This window comes from Gorilla gorilla, chromosome 13 (genome assembly GCF_029281585.2).
Source record: "Gorilla gorilla gorilla isolate KB3781 chromosome 13, NHGRI_mGorGor1-v2.1_pri, whole genome shotgun sequence".
Taxonomy (NCBI): Eukaryota; Metazoa; Chordata; class Mammalia; order Primates; family Hominidae; genus Gorilla; species Gorilla gorilla.
This window is the reverse complement of record NC_073237.2, coordinates 16,805,792-16,823,617: the sequence shown is the minus strand read 5'-3', so window position 1 is coordinate 16,823,617 and position 17,826 is coordinate 16,805,792. Positions and strand designations below refer to the sequence as shown.

The following is a 17,826-nucleotide window of genomic DNA, read 5'->3' as shown; positions in this document are numbered from 1 at the left end:
ATATAAAATGCTTACAACCTTAGAATCATACTTTCGGGCTGTCACTGTGAACGCTATCAGCAAGCCTTTGCATGATTTTTCTCTTTCCCACTCCTACATTCTCGGTGACGACAACAACTATAGCCTTATCCAGATATTTCGAAGTGCAACAAGTTGTATTCAATATAGAGTAAGGATAAGGAAGAACTCTCTCATTAACTGGTCTCGCGGTGATTACAGTAATAGCTAACATCTGTTGAGTACTTACTATGTACTAATCTAAGTATTTTTTACTCTCAACAATCCCATATAGTAGGTTTTATTATCCTCATTTGAGATGAGTGTGCTGAGGAATAAAAGGGTTAAGTAACTTGTCCAAGGTCGCTTAGCTAGCAAGTCTGGCTCCAGCGTCCCTGGGTTGGAAGCATATTCTGTACTGCTACATCAGCATGAAAGTTCATTTTTGCTAGTGTGTAACAGTATTCTTCCTGTCACTAAAATTAAGTCAGTTTCCTTCACTATTCAACAGTTCTCTTATGAACTCAACATTTCTACCTCATTCACCATTGTATTTAGAGGAAAATTTATTATTATTGTTATTACTTTTATTTTTGAGACAAGAACTTTCTTCGTCACTCAGGTTGGAGTGCAGTGGTGTGATCACAGCTCACTGCAGCCTAGAACTCTTGGGCTTAAGTGATCCTCCTGCTTCTGCCTCCCAAAGTGCCAGGATTACAGGAGTAAGCCAAAGCGTCCAGCCAGGAAAAATTATTTGAGGATTACAGGAAAGCTGACAAAAGGCTTTGTGAAAGCTTTGCTTTAAATAATCTGAATAATAAATACTTGAAATGGAAATAATTTATCTGACTTCTTACACAAGAAATAAACCTATTGGAAAATGTGTTAAATTCCCTGATAATTTCAGACATTAAGTACCAGAGTATGGTGTTCCCTGCCCCCTCACCCTTGTTTGTACTAATTAATTACTCCTTGAAAAAACCTGGCACCTACCTAAGTAGATGAATTATGTATATTTAAAATTATCCAGATGCTCAGGAAAATACTTAGGTGTTTCCCTCACCATAAGTTAAATAATATGTCATATCTTCAACTGATGTCCCTATCATAGTTTGAAATGAACTTATTCCCTGTTAAGCAGAATGGTTTCCAAGTCAAAAATTGATGGTGATACTGTAAGCATAAAATAGAAACACATGGACAAAAGGAATGGGAGGAATGGCTTTTTTCCCTTTGGATGTAATAAATACAGCCAGCTCCCAGCTTCAAACTGCCACTCCTGTCTTCTCTTACCCTGCTCTCCTTGAGATCCCTTTTGAGAAGTGCATCAGCTTCTTTACACAACAGATGGATGGGGTCAGGTTAGTTTTTTGGGTTTTTTGTTTGTTTGTTTGTTTTTGAGATGGAGTCTCGCTTCTTTGCCCAGGCTGGAGTGCAATGGTGTGATCTTGGCTCACTGCAACCTCCGTCTCCTGGGTTCAAGCTATTCTCCTGCCTCAGCCTCCCTAGCAGCTGAGATTACAGGCACATGCCACCACGCACAGCTAAATCTCTTTGTATTTTTAGTAGAGACGGGGTTTCACCACGTTGGCCAGGTTGGCCTCGAACTCCTGACCTCCAGTGATCTGCCCCCTCAGCCTCTCAAAGTGCTGGGATTACAGGCGTGAGCCACTGTGCCAGGCCGAGTTTGTTTTGTTATTAAATTGGTATAAAAGATTTTTGAAAAATTAAGTCAGCGATTAAAAATCAAGACTACAGTAGTCTCTCAATTTATTTTCTCAAACATGAAATGCTGACCCAGAAAAAAAGTAAGTAAAAATTGGTGGTCTATATTATCAAACTATCAAATGAGGTATATTTATACCTCAATATCTTGGATGATATCAGGGTGAGGTAGGGAGGTTAAAAAAAAATAGTTCTTCCAGTCATGAAAGAAAATAAAGTATAATCTAGAATTCCTTAAAATCCTTGATTAGTCTGAATTAAACAGCCATATTCCAGAATATTAAATATAGAATATGAAGAAAAACTGTCATCTCCAGTCAATGAAGTATTTTAACTTTTGAGTTAATACTTTTTCAAATTAATTTTTTTCTCTTCAAAATGCATCACACTACTTAACTCACTTCAAGGACTGGCAGAGCCATCAACCAATGCCATGGGGGAAAAAGCCTTGTCATTTTAAGGTATTAAACAGACAATGAAATCTGCCACAATTTTGGTATTTCTTCTCCATGAGAACATAATAAATTAATGGAGTTTTTTCTTCTGCTTTTTTCTAAGCAACAAAGTTTTATGATATCATGAATGAAAAGGTCCTTAATTACCTTTTGGTCTACATGTCAAGGACTTCTCCCTCATAAAACCAGTAGTAATCACAACAAAAGGAATTAACCGTAAAAAGAGGTATTAAAAATGTATACTTGATTTTTAAATGCAAGCATATTATTTCTTTACATTACAATTTTTAGATTTAAATAGTGTTTCTGGAAGCTCAATCTAGAAAAGAAAGATTTAATTCTTAACACCCAGTAGGGCAAAACAAATCAGACAGAAATGATATATGAATGTAAATGCAATTTTATTTACCACTTTGATGCTCCAAATGGCACTGCCAGGAAGCTGCCTGGGTTTAAAAATTTCCCGACCTTCTGAAATGTCTGGGGACCAGGAAGGTGGGCTCACTGTATTATGGGTACTCCAAGCCTCCTAGGATATGGCAGTTGAGAAAATAGATGTGTAAAACTCAGCAACATAAAAGGTCAAAGCCAGCAACTAAGGAATTTTAGAACAGCAAAAACAAATGCAAACGTATGGAAATTTAGGACAAATTGCTTCAAGGAAGGCAAAATAAGCTAATCACTAACAGTGATTTAAACATTTAAGTATAACTTAAATAACTTAAATGTTTGCTGCTACAGAGACATCACTACAATGAAACTTTAAAAATTAAGGTTTATATGATATCAACATTGACTCATGAACTGCAATTACTGCACCAAAAAGTAAATAAAAGTCAATCACACTTTAAGAATTAACACTAGAAGAAAGTATTGGGGGGTTATTTTTCTTCTAACAACTATCACTCTACTTAAAAGGAGAAATGGATAACCATAAGGAATTCTATATTCTATAGCTATAAACAACCAAAACCAGTAGGCCAAAGAATGCAGTGAGAAACATAAGCAATCGATAAATGCATAAACTTTACACTGTAGAGAGCTGGTAACATTCAAATGCAAATACCATTATAACCTTAGCATTTAATCACTCTTTCTTCAGTGACCATTAGTTGTCGGTTTGGTTTCGGTTTTTACTTAGAGAAATGAATACTTTATGGAAATTACATCCAATGGACAAAAGTGAAGAAACGTTAAAGCAAATTGTCCTAAATTTGCAAATTAAAATGCCTAAAGTACCTGATAAATTATATAGAAAGTATTATCTTATTAAAATCTATATAACTAAAACTAAAGCATTTTACTTCCAAACAACCACATTCAGCAATACCCTGAACTAATCTGAAGATGCTAAACAGCATAAAGAAAAATGTTTACTCCACAAAGATAACATTTTAAAGAAAAACAAGACAAATGTCAAACAATAAATGAATATATTTTGAATTAGGTAATTCAATGGTGCATGCATAATTTTACCAATCAAGTAACCAAAACTTAAGACAAGGTACATAGTACTTACCAGGTTTCTAGAATATCATCAAATTAACAAGTACTATCTCATTAATCACATACAAATACCAGGAATTAAAATAACCAGAAATAAGAATGTGACTACTCTTGGGGTAAGAGATAGGTAGCGGAATAACAGTATTTTGGAAAAGCCACACAAGCAATAGACTGGTTTCATTTTTAAGTCACAAACTCAACCCACACACATTGAAGTCCAGCAATCCAACTCATTCTCTCCAGCAAACACTTTATTTTTTTCCCCTCCAGGATTACCCTCAGGTGTTCTTTCTTACCCATCAAATCTCTAACCTAGCTCAGGTAATCACTATGCTGATTTCACTGAGCAGCAACCACTGCAGGTCAATTACCTCACTTTCATAATTTGAAATCAACTTGAATCTGTACCTATGTCTTCTTCCCTACTATTAGTAGGGAAGTGTTGTCAAAAGCCATTTCTCTTTTCTCATTTTACTCATGCTCCTAACATCTGGCATACTGTTCTGCTGGATTTGGCAGCAGCCCACCTGTGGATATTTCACTGACTTCCTCGCTAATCTTTCTTCATCTCCTGTACGTGTTCTTCCTCTATTTGACTTCCAAAGCCCTGGAGTTTCCCAGGGCTTGAGCCTAGATCCTAAATGGTGTTATCTACAATGAGGGCATCTTGGAAGTTGATGCTTCCCACATTCTTATTTCTAGTTTTAATCAAAGATCTCCAAATTAGCAGGATTTTCAACTTCCTTCTTAGCATTTCCATTTTCTCACATAAAACCCCTCTTAATTTTGCCATGTTTAAAATTTCTCCCTTAAGCGGTTTCATCCCAGTCTTCCCCATCCTTATAAATGACATCCAGTCCCTTGTCACTCTCCTCTGCTCCTTCAGTCCTCTCCCCCAACACTTCGTCAATGCAAATCATCAGCAAATTCAAGACTTTCTATCTTCAAGTTTTGTCTCCGATCCTTCTACTTCTTGTCACTTCCACCACTAGCAGCCCAGTCGTGGCCACCACCATCTCTCACCTAACCTGCCACAAGAGTCTACTGCTGGTTATGCTTCTCCCACCCTGCATCTACTCAAGCCTTTCCCCACAGCAGCCAGAGGAACTTTTCAAAAGTACAAATGTGATCAAGCAAGTCACTATTCTATTTCAAATCTTCAATTGCTTCTCAGAGCACTTAAAAGACAAACCTTTCCCCAACTCATCTTGTGGCACTTGTCTCCCTGCTGCTATGCTCCAGCTATTCTGGCTTCCTTGCTGTCCTTCAAACATGCCAAGCTCTTTATCAGTCAGAGCCCAACTGACTCAGAACACTTCACTATACCATTCCAGCCCTTCAATAAATGTCTGGCATTTTCTTTCTTTCTTTTTTTTCGAGATGGAGTCTCGCACTGTCACCCAGGCTAGAGTGCAGTGGTGCGATCTCGGCTCACTGCAACCTCTACCTCCCAGGTTGAAGCAATTCTCCTGCCTCAAGCCTCCTGAGTAGCTGGGATTACAGGCATGCACCACCAAGCCCGGCCACTTTTTGTATTTTTAGTAGAGAAAGGTTGTCTCCAAGTTGCTCAGGCTGGTCTCCAACTCCCGACCTCAAGTGATCTGCCCACCTTAGCCTCCCAAAGTGCTGGGATTACAGGTGTGAACCACTGCGCCGGGCCAATATTATTTTTTAAGAAAATAATAATAAAAAGAAACAATTGATATTAAATAAAATTTAACTATTGACTATAAATATATGTTTCAAGAGATTTGAGTGAAAATACCATTCTATGTTAAAATAAAAAATATGACATTCGATAAATATAGTAATAACATGTTCTCAAAGGTTCAAGGGGCTAAAGCTAATGAGAAAAAGTTAAATATAAACACCTTACAATTTACCTAATTACTTGAAAAAGAAACTTATGTTCATTCCTGTATTTCTCCATTTTTCCAATTTCTAATGTCTACTTCTTTCCATTTTGTATTTTCTTGTATTGAGGCAATTTAAAGAGGATATGCCAGGTCTTCGGAAAGCCAAGAAATGAACATAAGCACTCTGGAACCTATCTGAACTTAATTTTTCCAAGATTTTTTTAATGGTTAAAAATTGGCTCAACTGGGGATACTAAGAGGAAACATCAGGGGCAAAGGGGATTTGGGTTAAACAGATCGAACAGGATTCTTACTGAAGGCAGGCCAGACTGATCAGAAATCATCTGGAGGGTGGTGGGAGATAACAAATTTGATCAGATATAAAAGGTGATCAGTACTGAGAGTGGGGGATTCTTTGCAAGTTTCTTCCTAAACCTGAGAGATGTGGGCCAGACTAGGATGAACACTGAAGGCTGAGGCTGAGAGGAGGCTTAGAGGATCCTGACTAGAGTTTGGGCAAGGGGAGAGGCTTTGTCAATAAAACATGCATTCAGCAATATTACCAAGTACAGATGCATGCACATAAAAATACTGAAAGGAAATATAAGAAAATGTTTAAAAATTCTTAGTGGCTTATTTATTTTATGTAATTTAAATATATGTATATATAAAATTAAGGTGTACTTTGAACACATACTAACACATTCAAAGAATTAAGTATACGTTTGATAATACATAATAGTTACAAAATAAGCAAGGTCTTCATGCAAACGAGTTTAGAATTTCCAGGGATTATTACTTAGCATTTGATTAGCAGGCCTGTAAATTCTTCTGCTGCCCATTCATTGCCCACTTTATTAAAAATTCCTCAAGTGGATGCATTGGAATGGAAGAAACACTGACTCTTTCCTTCAAAGAAGGAAACAACAAACCTTGTTTGACAACCCTGTCAAACAAGACAAGGACCAAGTGGCCAGTGGTAAGGAAAGTTGGTCAAACTAATGAATGACATTTTAGATTAAAAGTGAATTTTATTTAACCCAATTATTCTTATCCTATGCACACAAATTTGAATTTAAGTTAGCTTGATGCAGATGGTCACCCCATTCCAAAGCATGGGTCCAAATACCGTAAGGTTCCAGGAGGAGCCAGCTTTCTTCAGAAGGTGGCAAGTGCTTTGCAAAGTACTGAGGAAAACTTTCTTTAAAGTATCTTTTTTCATCATTCCATATTTTGCTCCTTATAATTGCAACTGCTCTCCTTATACATGTCTCTTTTGAAACTTCTCACTTGTCTAAGATGCTATTGTTCCTGCTCATCTTTTTTTTTTTTTTTAATAGCATAGTCTCTCTCCCTCGTTGCCATGCTGAAAAGGCTTCTGACTTGCTGTTCTTGCCAGGAAACATTTCTGCAGGGCGTATTGGAGTGGAACTACTTACAGAGTGTCAGGGCAAGTCCTTACATTTGTTTATGCTTAGGACACAACACAGAAGATAATTTTCTAAGTTAAAGATTGTATGATTTTATCTTGACTTCAGAAACTGGTCATACTTTTTTACTTTAGTTTCTAAGAACCTCAGAGCTGAACTTGAAACAACTTTAATAATTCCAATGTGACATCTGTTATTTATCCTTTTTAAAAAAGACTTTTCTAATTTAAATCATTTTATTATTGCTCTAAATTTGCCAGGTTCATTTTAGAATTTTATAAACTGTTTTAAAACTAATTTACATTAAGTTGGAATAAAGTTAACCAAATTAATACAAACATATTTTATTGCACTTCTCTTTATTGTGCTTCACAGATAGGAACATTTTTTCTTTTATTTACAAATGAGATGTTTGTGACAACCCTGGTGAAGCAAGTCTATTGGTGCCATTTAACAAACAGCCTGTGCTCACTTTGTGTCTTGGTTTCACACTTTGGTAATCTTCACAATTTTTAAAATATTTCCTTATTATTATATTCATTACAGTGATCTGTGATCAGTGATCATTAATGTTACGGGAGGCGGAGTTTGCAGTGAGCAGAGATCATGCCAGTGCACTCCAACCTGGGCAACAGAGTGAGACTCCATCTCAAAAAAAAAAAAAAGGAGTTTTTTTATGTAGGGTACAAAATGCTATCTGACCTTAAGGTGTGTGCAAATTTTTCTGAATTAATTAAGACTTAAATATCAACAGGAGTGATTGTTTTTGTTACAATCACCAGGTGGGTGATCTGATACTTTCCCCTGAAAAATGCATATACAAAATTTTCACATAATTTAAAAACATTCACAGATACATAGCTATGGATTCAGTTTATGGATCAATAATTCAACTCCTCAGAAGTAAAAGATTACATGAGAAAGTATCTGATATTGAGGTGACAAGGAATAATGTTGAAATGTATCTCATTAAAAAGTGCAGACAGTTGTGGCTAAGACATTGGGTATTACAGAGGTGCATCCATGTATCCAGTGAGAAGACTTTAAGAATCTGTTTGGGAATAATGAGAACATGAGCATTCCCCTCCCTACCTCTAGCACTCCCCTCCTGCTATTTGGATATTGTGAATTTACCAAACACAGTGATTTAGGTCACTTTTATTATTTCAGAAATTCCAGATACCTTACTACTTATATAAAATAGCCCTTGAAAGGATGCTTACCATTAAATAATGTCTAATACAAAGAAAAGACAAATGTATGTGATCTGTAGTGCATAGTTATAATACAATCTGAATACTACATTTAATTTTTTACTCCACTTTCCAAGAAATAAAGCATTGATTCTAAATATATTCTCTATTTGTCAAAACAAATAGAAACTATCTAGTGTTTCATTTATAAAAGAAATTAATTAATGGTGTCTCTAAGTTAATTTTTTACTTCTTTTCCCCATATCATTTTTATATTATATAAGAGAGCATATTTTTCTACTCTACCCTGGAATTAATAAACAAAAAATAAGGTATGATATTTAAGCCAGGGCTACCACATTTTTTTCAGTGTATTTAGTAGGTTCTCCTAAATCTGGAAAAGAAAACTTCAAATATAAATATAACCAAATTAAAATAACACCTTTTTTCTTCTATTTACTTTATTTCTTGAACTCAGTGATGTAATATGTCTTCATCTGCCTCTGAGAATACACTTAAAACTACAGAAGCAAATTAACATTTTCCCAATTCACATGTAGTGCAATATTTAAGATTTCATCTAATTGAACACGTGTTGGATCAAATTTATAATACTAAAAGCACTCTTCTACATACTGCAATGTCTAGATGGAAGACAAGCTAGTCAGGTGACAGAGTGAACATCATTCTGGTAGGCTTTTTCAAGCTGTCACTTGCAAGATGTTTGGACTGCTGAGAATGTTAGCCATAATTAATTGCAGAGATAGGAGGCTGCAAATGGGTGAGGTAATGTTCAAATGCATGGAATGATGACTAGTCATAGTAAAAGATAATAGATGTGGCCACATTGCTTTGAGCAAATTTAGAGAATATTTTGGATCACAATGATACATTTCTGCGTTATTTGTGGAATGTTTTCAATGTAATTACATCACACAGGTAGACTTCCAGATCCTGTGTCTAACTTACTTTCCTTGGCTCTGTGGGAGAAAACATATTCTAATGAAGTTCATTTTGAGGCAAATATTTCTTGAAAATACAAAACTGATAGATATATGTATGTAGGTTTCCTTCTTATACGTCTTTTATAAACAATGAAGTTGTATTTCTCCTTTAGTGTTTAATGTGTTTCATCAGATAATGCCCTAGAAGTTTTATCAAATTTTTCTGTCCATCATCTGAAGGTGTATGAGAGGGAAAAAATGCAGTCTGCCTGCTTCATTAACAAAAGTAGGACAAAGGCCATCACAACTGAAATATGTGAAACACTTGGTTTTATGAATTTCAAGCATTTTATATCTCTACATTTGGACTCGAGTAAAGACATTTCATAGAAAAACAGAAATATTTTTATTTGTTTATTTTTTAATCTTGATAACCTGCAATAGTTTACAGCCAGAATGGCAGCTTTTATATATGTACACTCATTTAAATACAGTTTCATACCGTAAATAGCCATGGGGCAAAATATCTGCCTCTAGGCACAAAAAAAAATCTTTGCCGCTAAATAAACACCTTTAAGTGATACTGCAAAGAATAGATGCGAGGTAATTTTTTACCTAAATGACTCTGGCCTGTATTAAGACATATTCACTGTAACAATTCAAGTTTTAAAATCCTTGTTTTGTAACTCAAAAATATATCTTTTTTACAAAACACATCTTTACATTTATTGCTATTGTACATTTATTTGGCGGGAAACAGGGATGTTTGATGTCTTGCAATGATAAAGCAATCGTATTCAATAGAAAATTGTCTCACATTCTGCATGACTTTTGAACATTCTATAAGACAATTACATAAGTGAAAAACAAATTTGTAGATATTTGAGTACAACCATTTAATATATGAATAAAAGCAGTTCAGAACATTTTAATGTACACTGCATTTTCTGATAGTAAGATTTTAAGTTAAAATAAGATTATACTTCAAAAAGCGTACCATTTTGAAAAAAAATCATATCACTGCTGCCAATGCCATTTTCATACTAGTCCAACATATTGCTTATCCATCTGTGTTTGTTTGATTTTACTGTTATTACATTCATGGTAATGCTAAAGTACATACACACACACACACACACACACACACACACACACCCCTAAGGTGTGCAGGCTTTCATCCAAGCTTACTGGTATTAATTAAAAATCAACCAGAGGTAGGGAAAAATAAAACTTATTCAAAAATACTATTGCAATAGGGAGAATATTCCAAACTCAATCTACAGGTGTCTCAGGATCAAACAGGAAAAGGCTTTCCTTTTCTAGGGAAGGACAAGCAGGGCTGGCAGAAGCCTCCTTGGAGAGAAGGACAGGCAGTGGGGTGAGCAGGTGGCAAAACCAGGATGCTCCAATAAAAATAGTTTCTCTGGGAGTCCCGCTCATTTTTGGAGTGAGCTGTTAGCGGGCTGGTCTGTCCTTTAGTGCTTGTTCAGTCTTAGGTGGTGAGCGAAGGTCCAGGGGCCTGAGGAGAGGAGACAAGACTGTCTGAAGTTTGATAAAATCAAGTCAATGGGTAGTTATGAGTAATTGTGAGCAATCGGTCAGCTTTGGGCTCAGCACACACCCCACCTTATGTTGTTTACCACAAACAAAACTTGTCCCTAAAAATTTTTAGGAATGGCATCAGACATAGCGAAGGTTTGCAAACTGATTTTCAGGGTTGGGCTGGTCTTCATGTGTTTGTTAACCTTGAGGACTAGGTATATCATTTGTTAAGTGTGTTATTGGACTGACAGCTGCTCTCTATGAAAAGTAGATAATCATTGAATATAATAAAAAGAATAATTATTGAAGGTTGGATAAAGAGGTCCGCGATGGGCGAGTACGCGGGTGCCACACGCTCCTCGCCTTCTGCTGCCTGCAACTGGTGGCAGCGCTGGAGCAGCAGATCTTTGACTTCCAGGGCCGCCTACCAGTGAGCTCCCACCCTAGCCAATTTCCTGCGCCTCGAGGCGCTCACCCTGGGCATCGTGGGCACCGCAGTGTGGCTGACGCTCCGGGCTGGCCTGACTGCGTTTATCACCTGCTTCTACCCGAAGGCTGGACCCAATATCCCCAGACCGCGACTTCCCCACAGCGTCCAAATGCCCCTGTACCGATCCAGGGATGGAGAATCGCCGGGCGGCGGGCGACTCCGGTTCTGAACTTCCCCTGGCCATGGGGGGCTGCCGTGCAGTCTTGTCCCTCGCTGCCTGCTGCACTGTCCCTGCAAAGAAGCCCTCAGCAGCGCCCGCAGATCCTCCTGGCGCTGCTCCACTTCCTGTTCGCCAGCTGTGGGAGCAAAGTCTTCCTGAAGGAGGAGGCAGCTTTGACTTCATCAGCGGCTTCCACTCCTAGGGATGCCAGGCGCCCCAGAAGACGTCCCGTTGACACCAGCAGCCTCTATGCGCTTCGGGTAGCCCTGCCCTGCCTGCCCTGGCCCTGTGCCCTTGGCGCTGGACAGACCTCGGCAGCCGCGATCTTGGTCAGGACCAGCGGGCACAGCCCTGGGGGCTCGGGACCCACTGCAGCCTGTGAAGGCCCCATGGCTCTGCACACAGAGAGGCGGAGCAGCAGACTTTGGGACTTGGCCCTTCACAACCAGGACTTCAGAGAGGAATGGGGCGGGTAAGGGAGGGGCCACGGAGTCCGCATTTTAAAAAATTTCAGACTTAGTGTGAGCTGGAGCTTTTCTCCCTTCTCCAGCCTCTTCCTTTCACCCTTCACCCAGCATCCCGCCCCTGTCCAGAGAGAAACAGCAGGAGGGCTTGCCCTTTCTATTCACCGCACTCACTCCCCAGCCTGAGGAAAGCCGGGGGAACTAGGGGCAGGAGTTCTGGTTTCTCATCGCAGGTCCATCAGACTCTGGGTGACAGCTAGCAGAGCCCTAGCCCTCTCGGTGCCTCAGTTTCCCCACCTTGCCATTAAAAGAGTCCCTTGGTAGGTGAGCTCTTCTAGCCTTCTCATATAACTCTGAATTCTGTGGGCTGGGGTAGGATTATAAATCCCATTTTGCAGATGTAGAAACTGAGGCCAAGAGAAGTGAAATGGTTTGCTTGAGGCCACACTGCTAGATTTTGGTGGAAGCAGGCCTTGAACGCAGCAGACTTTCTGTAGTTTCAGCCTCTAAAACCCAGTGTCCTCTCTGAGTTCCGTTTTCAGGCCCCTCACTACATTCACACATCACCGCTTGCCAAGACCTCTCCTCAACAACCATCTTATCAAAGGTGACAAGAGTCACCTTTGCTCCAGTTCCCAGCAAGTTCCTCATCTCCATCAGAGACTGCCTCAGCATGGATTTCATTGTCCATATCATTATCAGCATTTTGGTCAAAGCCATTCAACAAGTCTGTTGGAATTTCAAACTTTCCCACATTTTCCTGTCTTCTGAGACCTGCAAATTGTTCAACCTCTGCCAGTTACCCAGCTCCAAAGTAGCTGGGATTACAGGCACACACCACCACACCCGGCTGATTTTTGTATTTTTAGTTTCATCATGTTGGCCAGGCTGGTCTTGAACTCTCGACCTCAGGTGATCCTCCCCCCTTGGCCTCTCAAAGTGCTGGGATTACAGGTGTGAGCCACTGGGCCTGGCTGCTGCTCCTTTTTTTGTAATGGACCTGGGAGATCTTTAGGAATGAGGGAAATGATCATTTCTTTGAATAAGGCAGAATACTAAAGACTAGCCAGCCCTCAGGCTCATGGTGGTTGCTGCTATTCTGTTGAACGTGAACCATAGCCTTTAGAAAGGAGCAAGTCTTTGTGGAATACACAGGATTTGAAGTGCAACAAAGGGGTGGAAACGCAGCTGACCATGATACCTTCAAGTGAGTTTTTCCACTGAATTTGATTATTTTCTCATTTGGCACTTCTTTCTGGGTTTTTTAAGCAGCCCAAAAACTCTAGGTGATTTTACTTTTGTAATTGTATTCTCTTGGGAATGCTCATTCCTGATTCCTCGTTTCACCAAATAGGTGTGTAACCTTCTTGTTTCTGCCTATAATAATTCTGGAGTCTTTAAACAAAACGACTGTGACTTTTCATGATGAGTAGAAGATAGGTTTTACTCATGCTACAATCAATATTAATTCCTTGCAGTTCAAAAACACTGAGGCCCTGTCTAATAATATAGAAGTGGAACTTGGACTTGGGAGATGACTCCTGCCTGTCATCCTCTCTGTGGCTCTGCTTTCTATTATTTTACTCATAAGCTTGTTTTGTCTCCTTGCTGAGAATTGTCAAACATGAAATGTAATTTCAGGCTATAGTGAAGAAAGATGATGTAGGCAGAAGAAATTGGCAATCATTTGGCCTGTACATGTTGCTTTTTGTTTTTTTTTCTGGACTTAGGATATAGACCACACCTTGACATTTCTGGCCTTTGAGTCTTTCACAACTGTGATTATAATACATTAGCTCTTCTAGAAGTTAGAAGTGACTTTGGATTAAGTCTTTCATAAGGTGGCTAAATGAATTTATATGGCTCATCACAATTCACTAGATTGGTTAAGCAGGAAGTTTACAGAGATTTTTTCTTTGCTGTAAATGTTTTTCTAAATTGAAAAACTTCTATTACTGTCTTCTGGAGTACTAGAAATAAGTGCAAGTGATTGTTTTTGGCAGGAGGCCACATAAACATTTCTGCTTCTCTGTGCCTTATGGGTAGCATTGATATAAATTGTTAAAAATAAAGATTGTAGATAGATAATGTATCAGAGTTTGGGCTCAGCCATGGTAGCTGCTGTTGACCCAGAGGGACCACTGGGATCCTCACATCTCAGGGCAGCACATCGTTTGCAGCAACGGTTGGTTCTACACAACCTTTTATGAAATTAGGTGAGGCCCTTGCTTAGAATTTTTTAAAAGCTTAATATGAGTTTATATCTCTTTAAATATCAGTTTCTAATATTTTTTTAAAGGCCTATGTTTACAACAAATTTGGGAGATACCTATATGCACTACAAACTAGTGTTCTTTTGTGGTGCTTTAGAAATTCTGGCTTACTTGTATTTTTGCTGGCCTTCTAATGATTTCACTCATCAATCAGAAGATATTTGTGTCCACCTCCCTGCTTCCTCTCCGGTGATCTTGTCTATTCTTGGCCGTTTTAGAGTTGACTTAGCAGCCTTCACAAAACTGATTGGAATTTCCACTGGGATTAAATTGATAGGTCATTTTTGGGAGACCTTTGCAATACTGAACTTTCCAATCCATGAACTTTACTTATCTGCCCATTTATTATGTTTGTTTTTGGTAGATTACAAAATTATATGATCACTCCAAAAATTACCTTGCCTTTTATAGTAAAACCTTCCATTGTAAACTTCTGGCAATCACTGATCTGTGTTCCTCTAGCATTGCTTTTTTTTTCAGAATTTTATACAAATGGAATCGTTCAGGATGTAGCCTTTTGAGTCTGGCTACTTTCATGTACTGTATCAACAGTTATTCCTTTTTATTGCCAAATAGTAATCCATTGTATAAATACTACATGGTTTGCTTATTGGTTTGTCATTGGAGGAATATGGACTATTTTCACTTTTTGGTAAATTATAAGTGGATTGGAATTCACAAAGTGCTTTTTTGTCTGAGCATAGGTTTTCATTTCACTTGTGCAAATGCCTAAGGGTAGGATTGCCGAGTCACATGGTCCATGTACGTTTGACTTTATCAGAACCTGCCAAATTGTCTTCCAAAGTGCTGTGCCACTTCTGTTTCTTTAATAAATACAGGGGTATTCAAGCTGTCTGTTTCTTCTTGAGTTTTGGTAGTCTGTCTTTCAAGGAATTGATCTATTTCACCTAATTTGTAGAATTTAGAATCATATAGTTGTTTGTTTTGTTTTTGTAGTATCCATTATAGCCTTCTAGTGTCTACAGGATTTGGAATAATATTCCTTTCATTTCTGGTATTGGCAATTTGTGTTTTCTCTTCTTCCTTTGTCAGTCTGCTAGAGGCTTCCTCATTTGATTGATTTCCACCTCCCACCACCCCTGCAAAGAACCAACTTTGGATTTCGTTGAATTTTTTTCCTTTACTGTCTTTGTTTAAATATTACTGATTTACTCTGTTTTTCTTATGCCTGATTTGAGTTTATTTGGTTCTTTTTTTACTTAAAGTAAATGCTTACATTATTGATTTGATGCTTCATTTCTCATAATTTAGTGCTATAAATTGCCCTGTAAGCACATATTTTGATAAGATGATGTCATATTTATTAAGTTCAAACTGTTTTCCAGTTTGTCTTAAGATATTCTCTTTGACCTATGGGCCATTTAGAAGTACGCCATTTAACTTCTCATATTTGGGGATGTTCTAGAAATGTTCTAGATTCCTAGTTTAATTCTGTCATCAGAGAAAATAATTCACTGAATTTTAATTGTTTAACTTTAGGGTTTGTTTTATGACTTTTATGACCCAGAATATGATCTCTCACCACCGCCATCCAGATAATTCTTCAGGTTTTGACGTTTCCCAACCTGTCTGCTGGTTACTTTTCAGAGTACTTGGGTCATTGCTATTTATATTTTGTCCAGAGTTTCAAATTGTGATCAGTGGAAATGACAGGCCGTAGCATGCATATGCCATCCTGGCCAGCATCACAGGAGGTCAGCATATCTTTCTGTTGTTGTTTTGAGACAGGGTCTCACTCTGTTGCCCAGGCTGGAGCACAGTGGCATGATCAGGGATCACTGCATTCTCAACCTGCTAGGCTCAAGTGATCCTCCCACCTCAGCCTCCCAAATAGATGGGTCTATAGGTGTGCTGCCATGCCCAGCTAATTTTTGTATTTTTTATAAAGATGGGATTTTGCCTTGTTGCCCAGGCTGGTCTCAAACTCCTGAGCTCTGGCCATCCTCTCACTCGGGCCTCCCAAAATACTAGGATTATAGGCATGACCACCACACCTGGCCAGTACATCTTAAAAATAATTGCTGATCCATGTTGAGTAATGATGGCCTGTAAATATTTTTTCTTCCACTTGCCTTGTTGGGTTTTGATATCAAGGTTATTTTTATTTTAACCTTGTAAAATGAACTGGGGAGTCTTCTTTTTTTATTTGTTTGTGTTGGTGGCAGTTTTTTTTTTTGTTTGTTTGGTTGGTTGGTTTGTTTCTCTTGTATGTTTCATGGAACTTTTTGGTGAAGGCACTTGGGCCTGGAAATTTCTTTATGGCAAGTTTTTTCATTACTGATTCAATATAGTTAATCTATGTAAGCTTTTTTTCTACTTTTTGAGTCAATTTTGATTTTTTTCCCTAGAAATTCATATCTCACCAAGTATGGTGGATTATGCTTGTAATCCCAGCACTTTGGGAGGCTCAGGTGGGAGGACCACTTGACTACAGTAGTTCAAGACCAGCCTGGGCAATATAGTGAGACTCCATCTCTACAAAAAAAAAAAAATTAGCTTGGTGTTGTGGTGGGTGCCTGTAGTGTGAGCTATTTGGAATGCTGAGGTGGGAGGATCATTTGAGCCTGGAAGGTCGAGACTGCAGTGAGCTGTGATTGTGCCACTGCACTCCAGCCTGAGTGACAGAATGAGACCTTGTCTCAAAAAAAAAAAAAAAAAGATTTTTCATCTATGCTTTAAAGTCTGTTGGCATAAAGGTATTCATAATTTTACATTATGAATTTGTTTATTTGAGACAGGGTCTCACTCTGTTGCCCAGGCTGGAGTACAGTGGTGCAATCATGGCTCACTGCAGCCTCCACCTCCCAGGCTCAAGCCACCATCTTGATTCAGCCTCCCAAGCAGCTGGGACCACAGGCACGTGCCACCATGCCCAGCTAATTTTTGTATTTTTGGTAGAGACGGGGTTTTGCCATATTGCCCAGGCTGGTCTCATACTCCTGAATTTGAGCATTCCTTCCACTTTGGTCTCCCAAAGTGCTGGGATTACACGTGCGAGCCATCGTTCTTGGCCTGCAAGTTATGACTTCCTTTCAGAGTCTTTCTATCTGTAGTACAGTCCTCCTGTGCAAGATTGTTTTTTGAATGTTTTTTCTTGACAAATCTTGCTAAAGGTCTGTGAATTTTATAATGTATTTTTAAAGAACCAGGTTTTAGTAGGGCATGGTGGCTCATACCTGTAATCCCAGCACTTTGAGAGGCAAAGGTGGGAGGATCGCTTGAGCCTGTAAGGGGGAGGCTGTACCAAGCTGTGATTGAGCCACTGCACTCCAGCCTGGGCAACAGAATGAGACCCTATCTGAAAACCAAAAAAACCACAAGTTTTAGCTTGGCTGATTCTATTGTGTGTTTCTTTTGTATTTCATTTGTTTGTTATGTTTTTCCTTTTTCTTTCTTTGAATTTAACTTGTTCTTTGTCTGATTTATTGACTGATGCTTAGTTTTTTTTTGTTTTTGTTTTTGTTTTTGTTTTTGTTTTGAGACGTAGTCTCACTCTTTCACCAGGCTGGAGTGCAGTGGCACAATCTCGGCTCACTGCAACCTCCAGCTCCCGGGTTCAAGCGATTCTCCTGCCTCAGCCTCCCGAGTAGCTGGGACTACAGGTGTGTGCCACCACACCAAGCTAATTTTTGTATTTTTAGTAGAGCTGGGGATTCATCATGTTGGCCAGCACAAAGTGCTGGGATTACAGGCATGAGCCACTGTGCCTGGCCAGTGCAAGTGTCTTTAGCCAGCTTCATTTACTCCCTAACTCCTTGCCTCAGGTTCTG

At 38.7% G+C, this 17,826-nt stretch overlaps 2 protein-coding genes across 2 annotated transcripts in view; one reads left to right on the top strand and one right to left on the bottom strand.

The window, feature by feature from the left end:
* The window catches only part of LOC129524470 (histone-lysine N-methyltransferase 2C-like), a 61,539-nt gene extending 54,778 nt beyond the window's left edge, over window positions 1-6,761 (bottom strand). The window contains 2 exon segments of the mRNA XM_055350061.2: window positions 2,587-2,706; window positions 6,669-6,761. Coding sequence (XP_055206036.2) covers window positions 2,587-2,706; window positions 6,669-6,761 — 213 coding nt within the window.
* A 4,019-nt stretch (window positions 6,762-10,780) lies between these two features.
* Window positions 10,781-17,826, top strand: part of LOC129524670 (immunoglobulin superfamily member 3-like) — a 52,756-nt gene continuing 45,710 nt past the window's right edge. Inside the window, exons 1-3 of the mRNA XM_055350947.2 lie at window positions 10,781-10,863; window positions 10,958-11,770; window positions 12,305-12,369. Of these exons, the coding sequence (XP_055206922.2) occupies window positions 10,781-10,863; window positions 10,958-11,770; window positions 12,305-12,369 (961 nt within the window). The remainder of the gene's footprint in view (window positions 10,864-10,957; window positions 11,771-12,304; window positions 12,370-17,826) is intronic.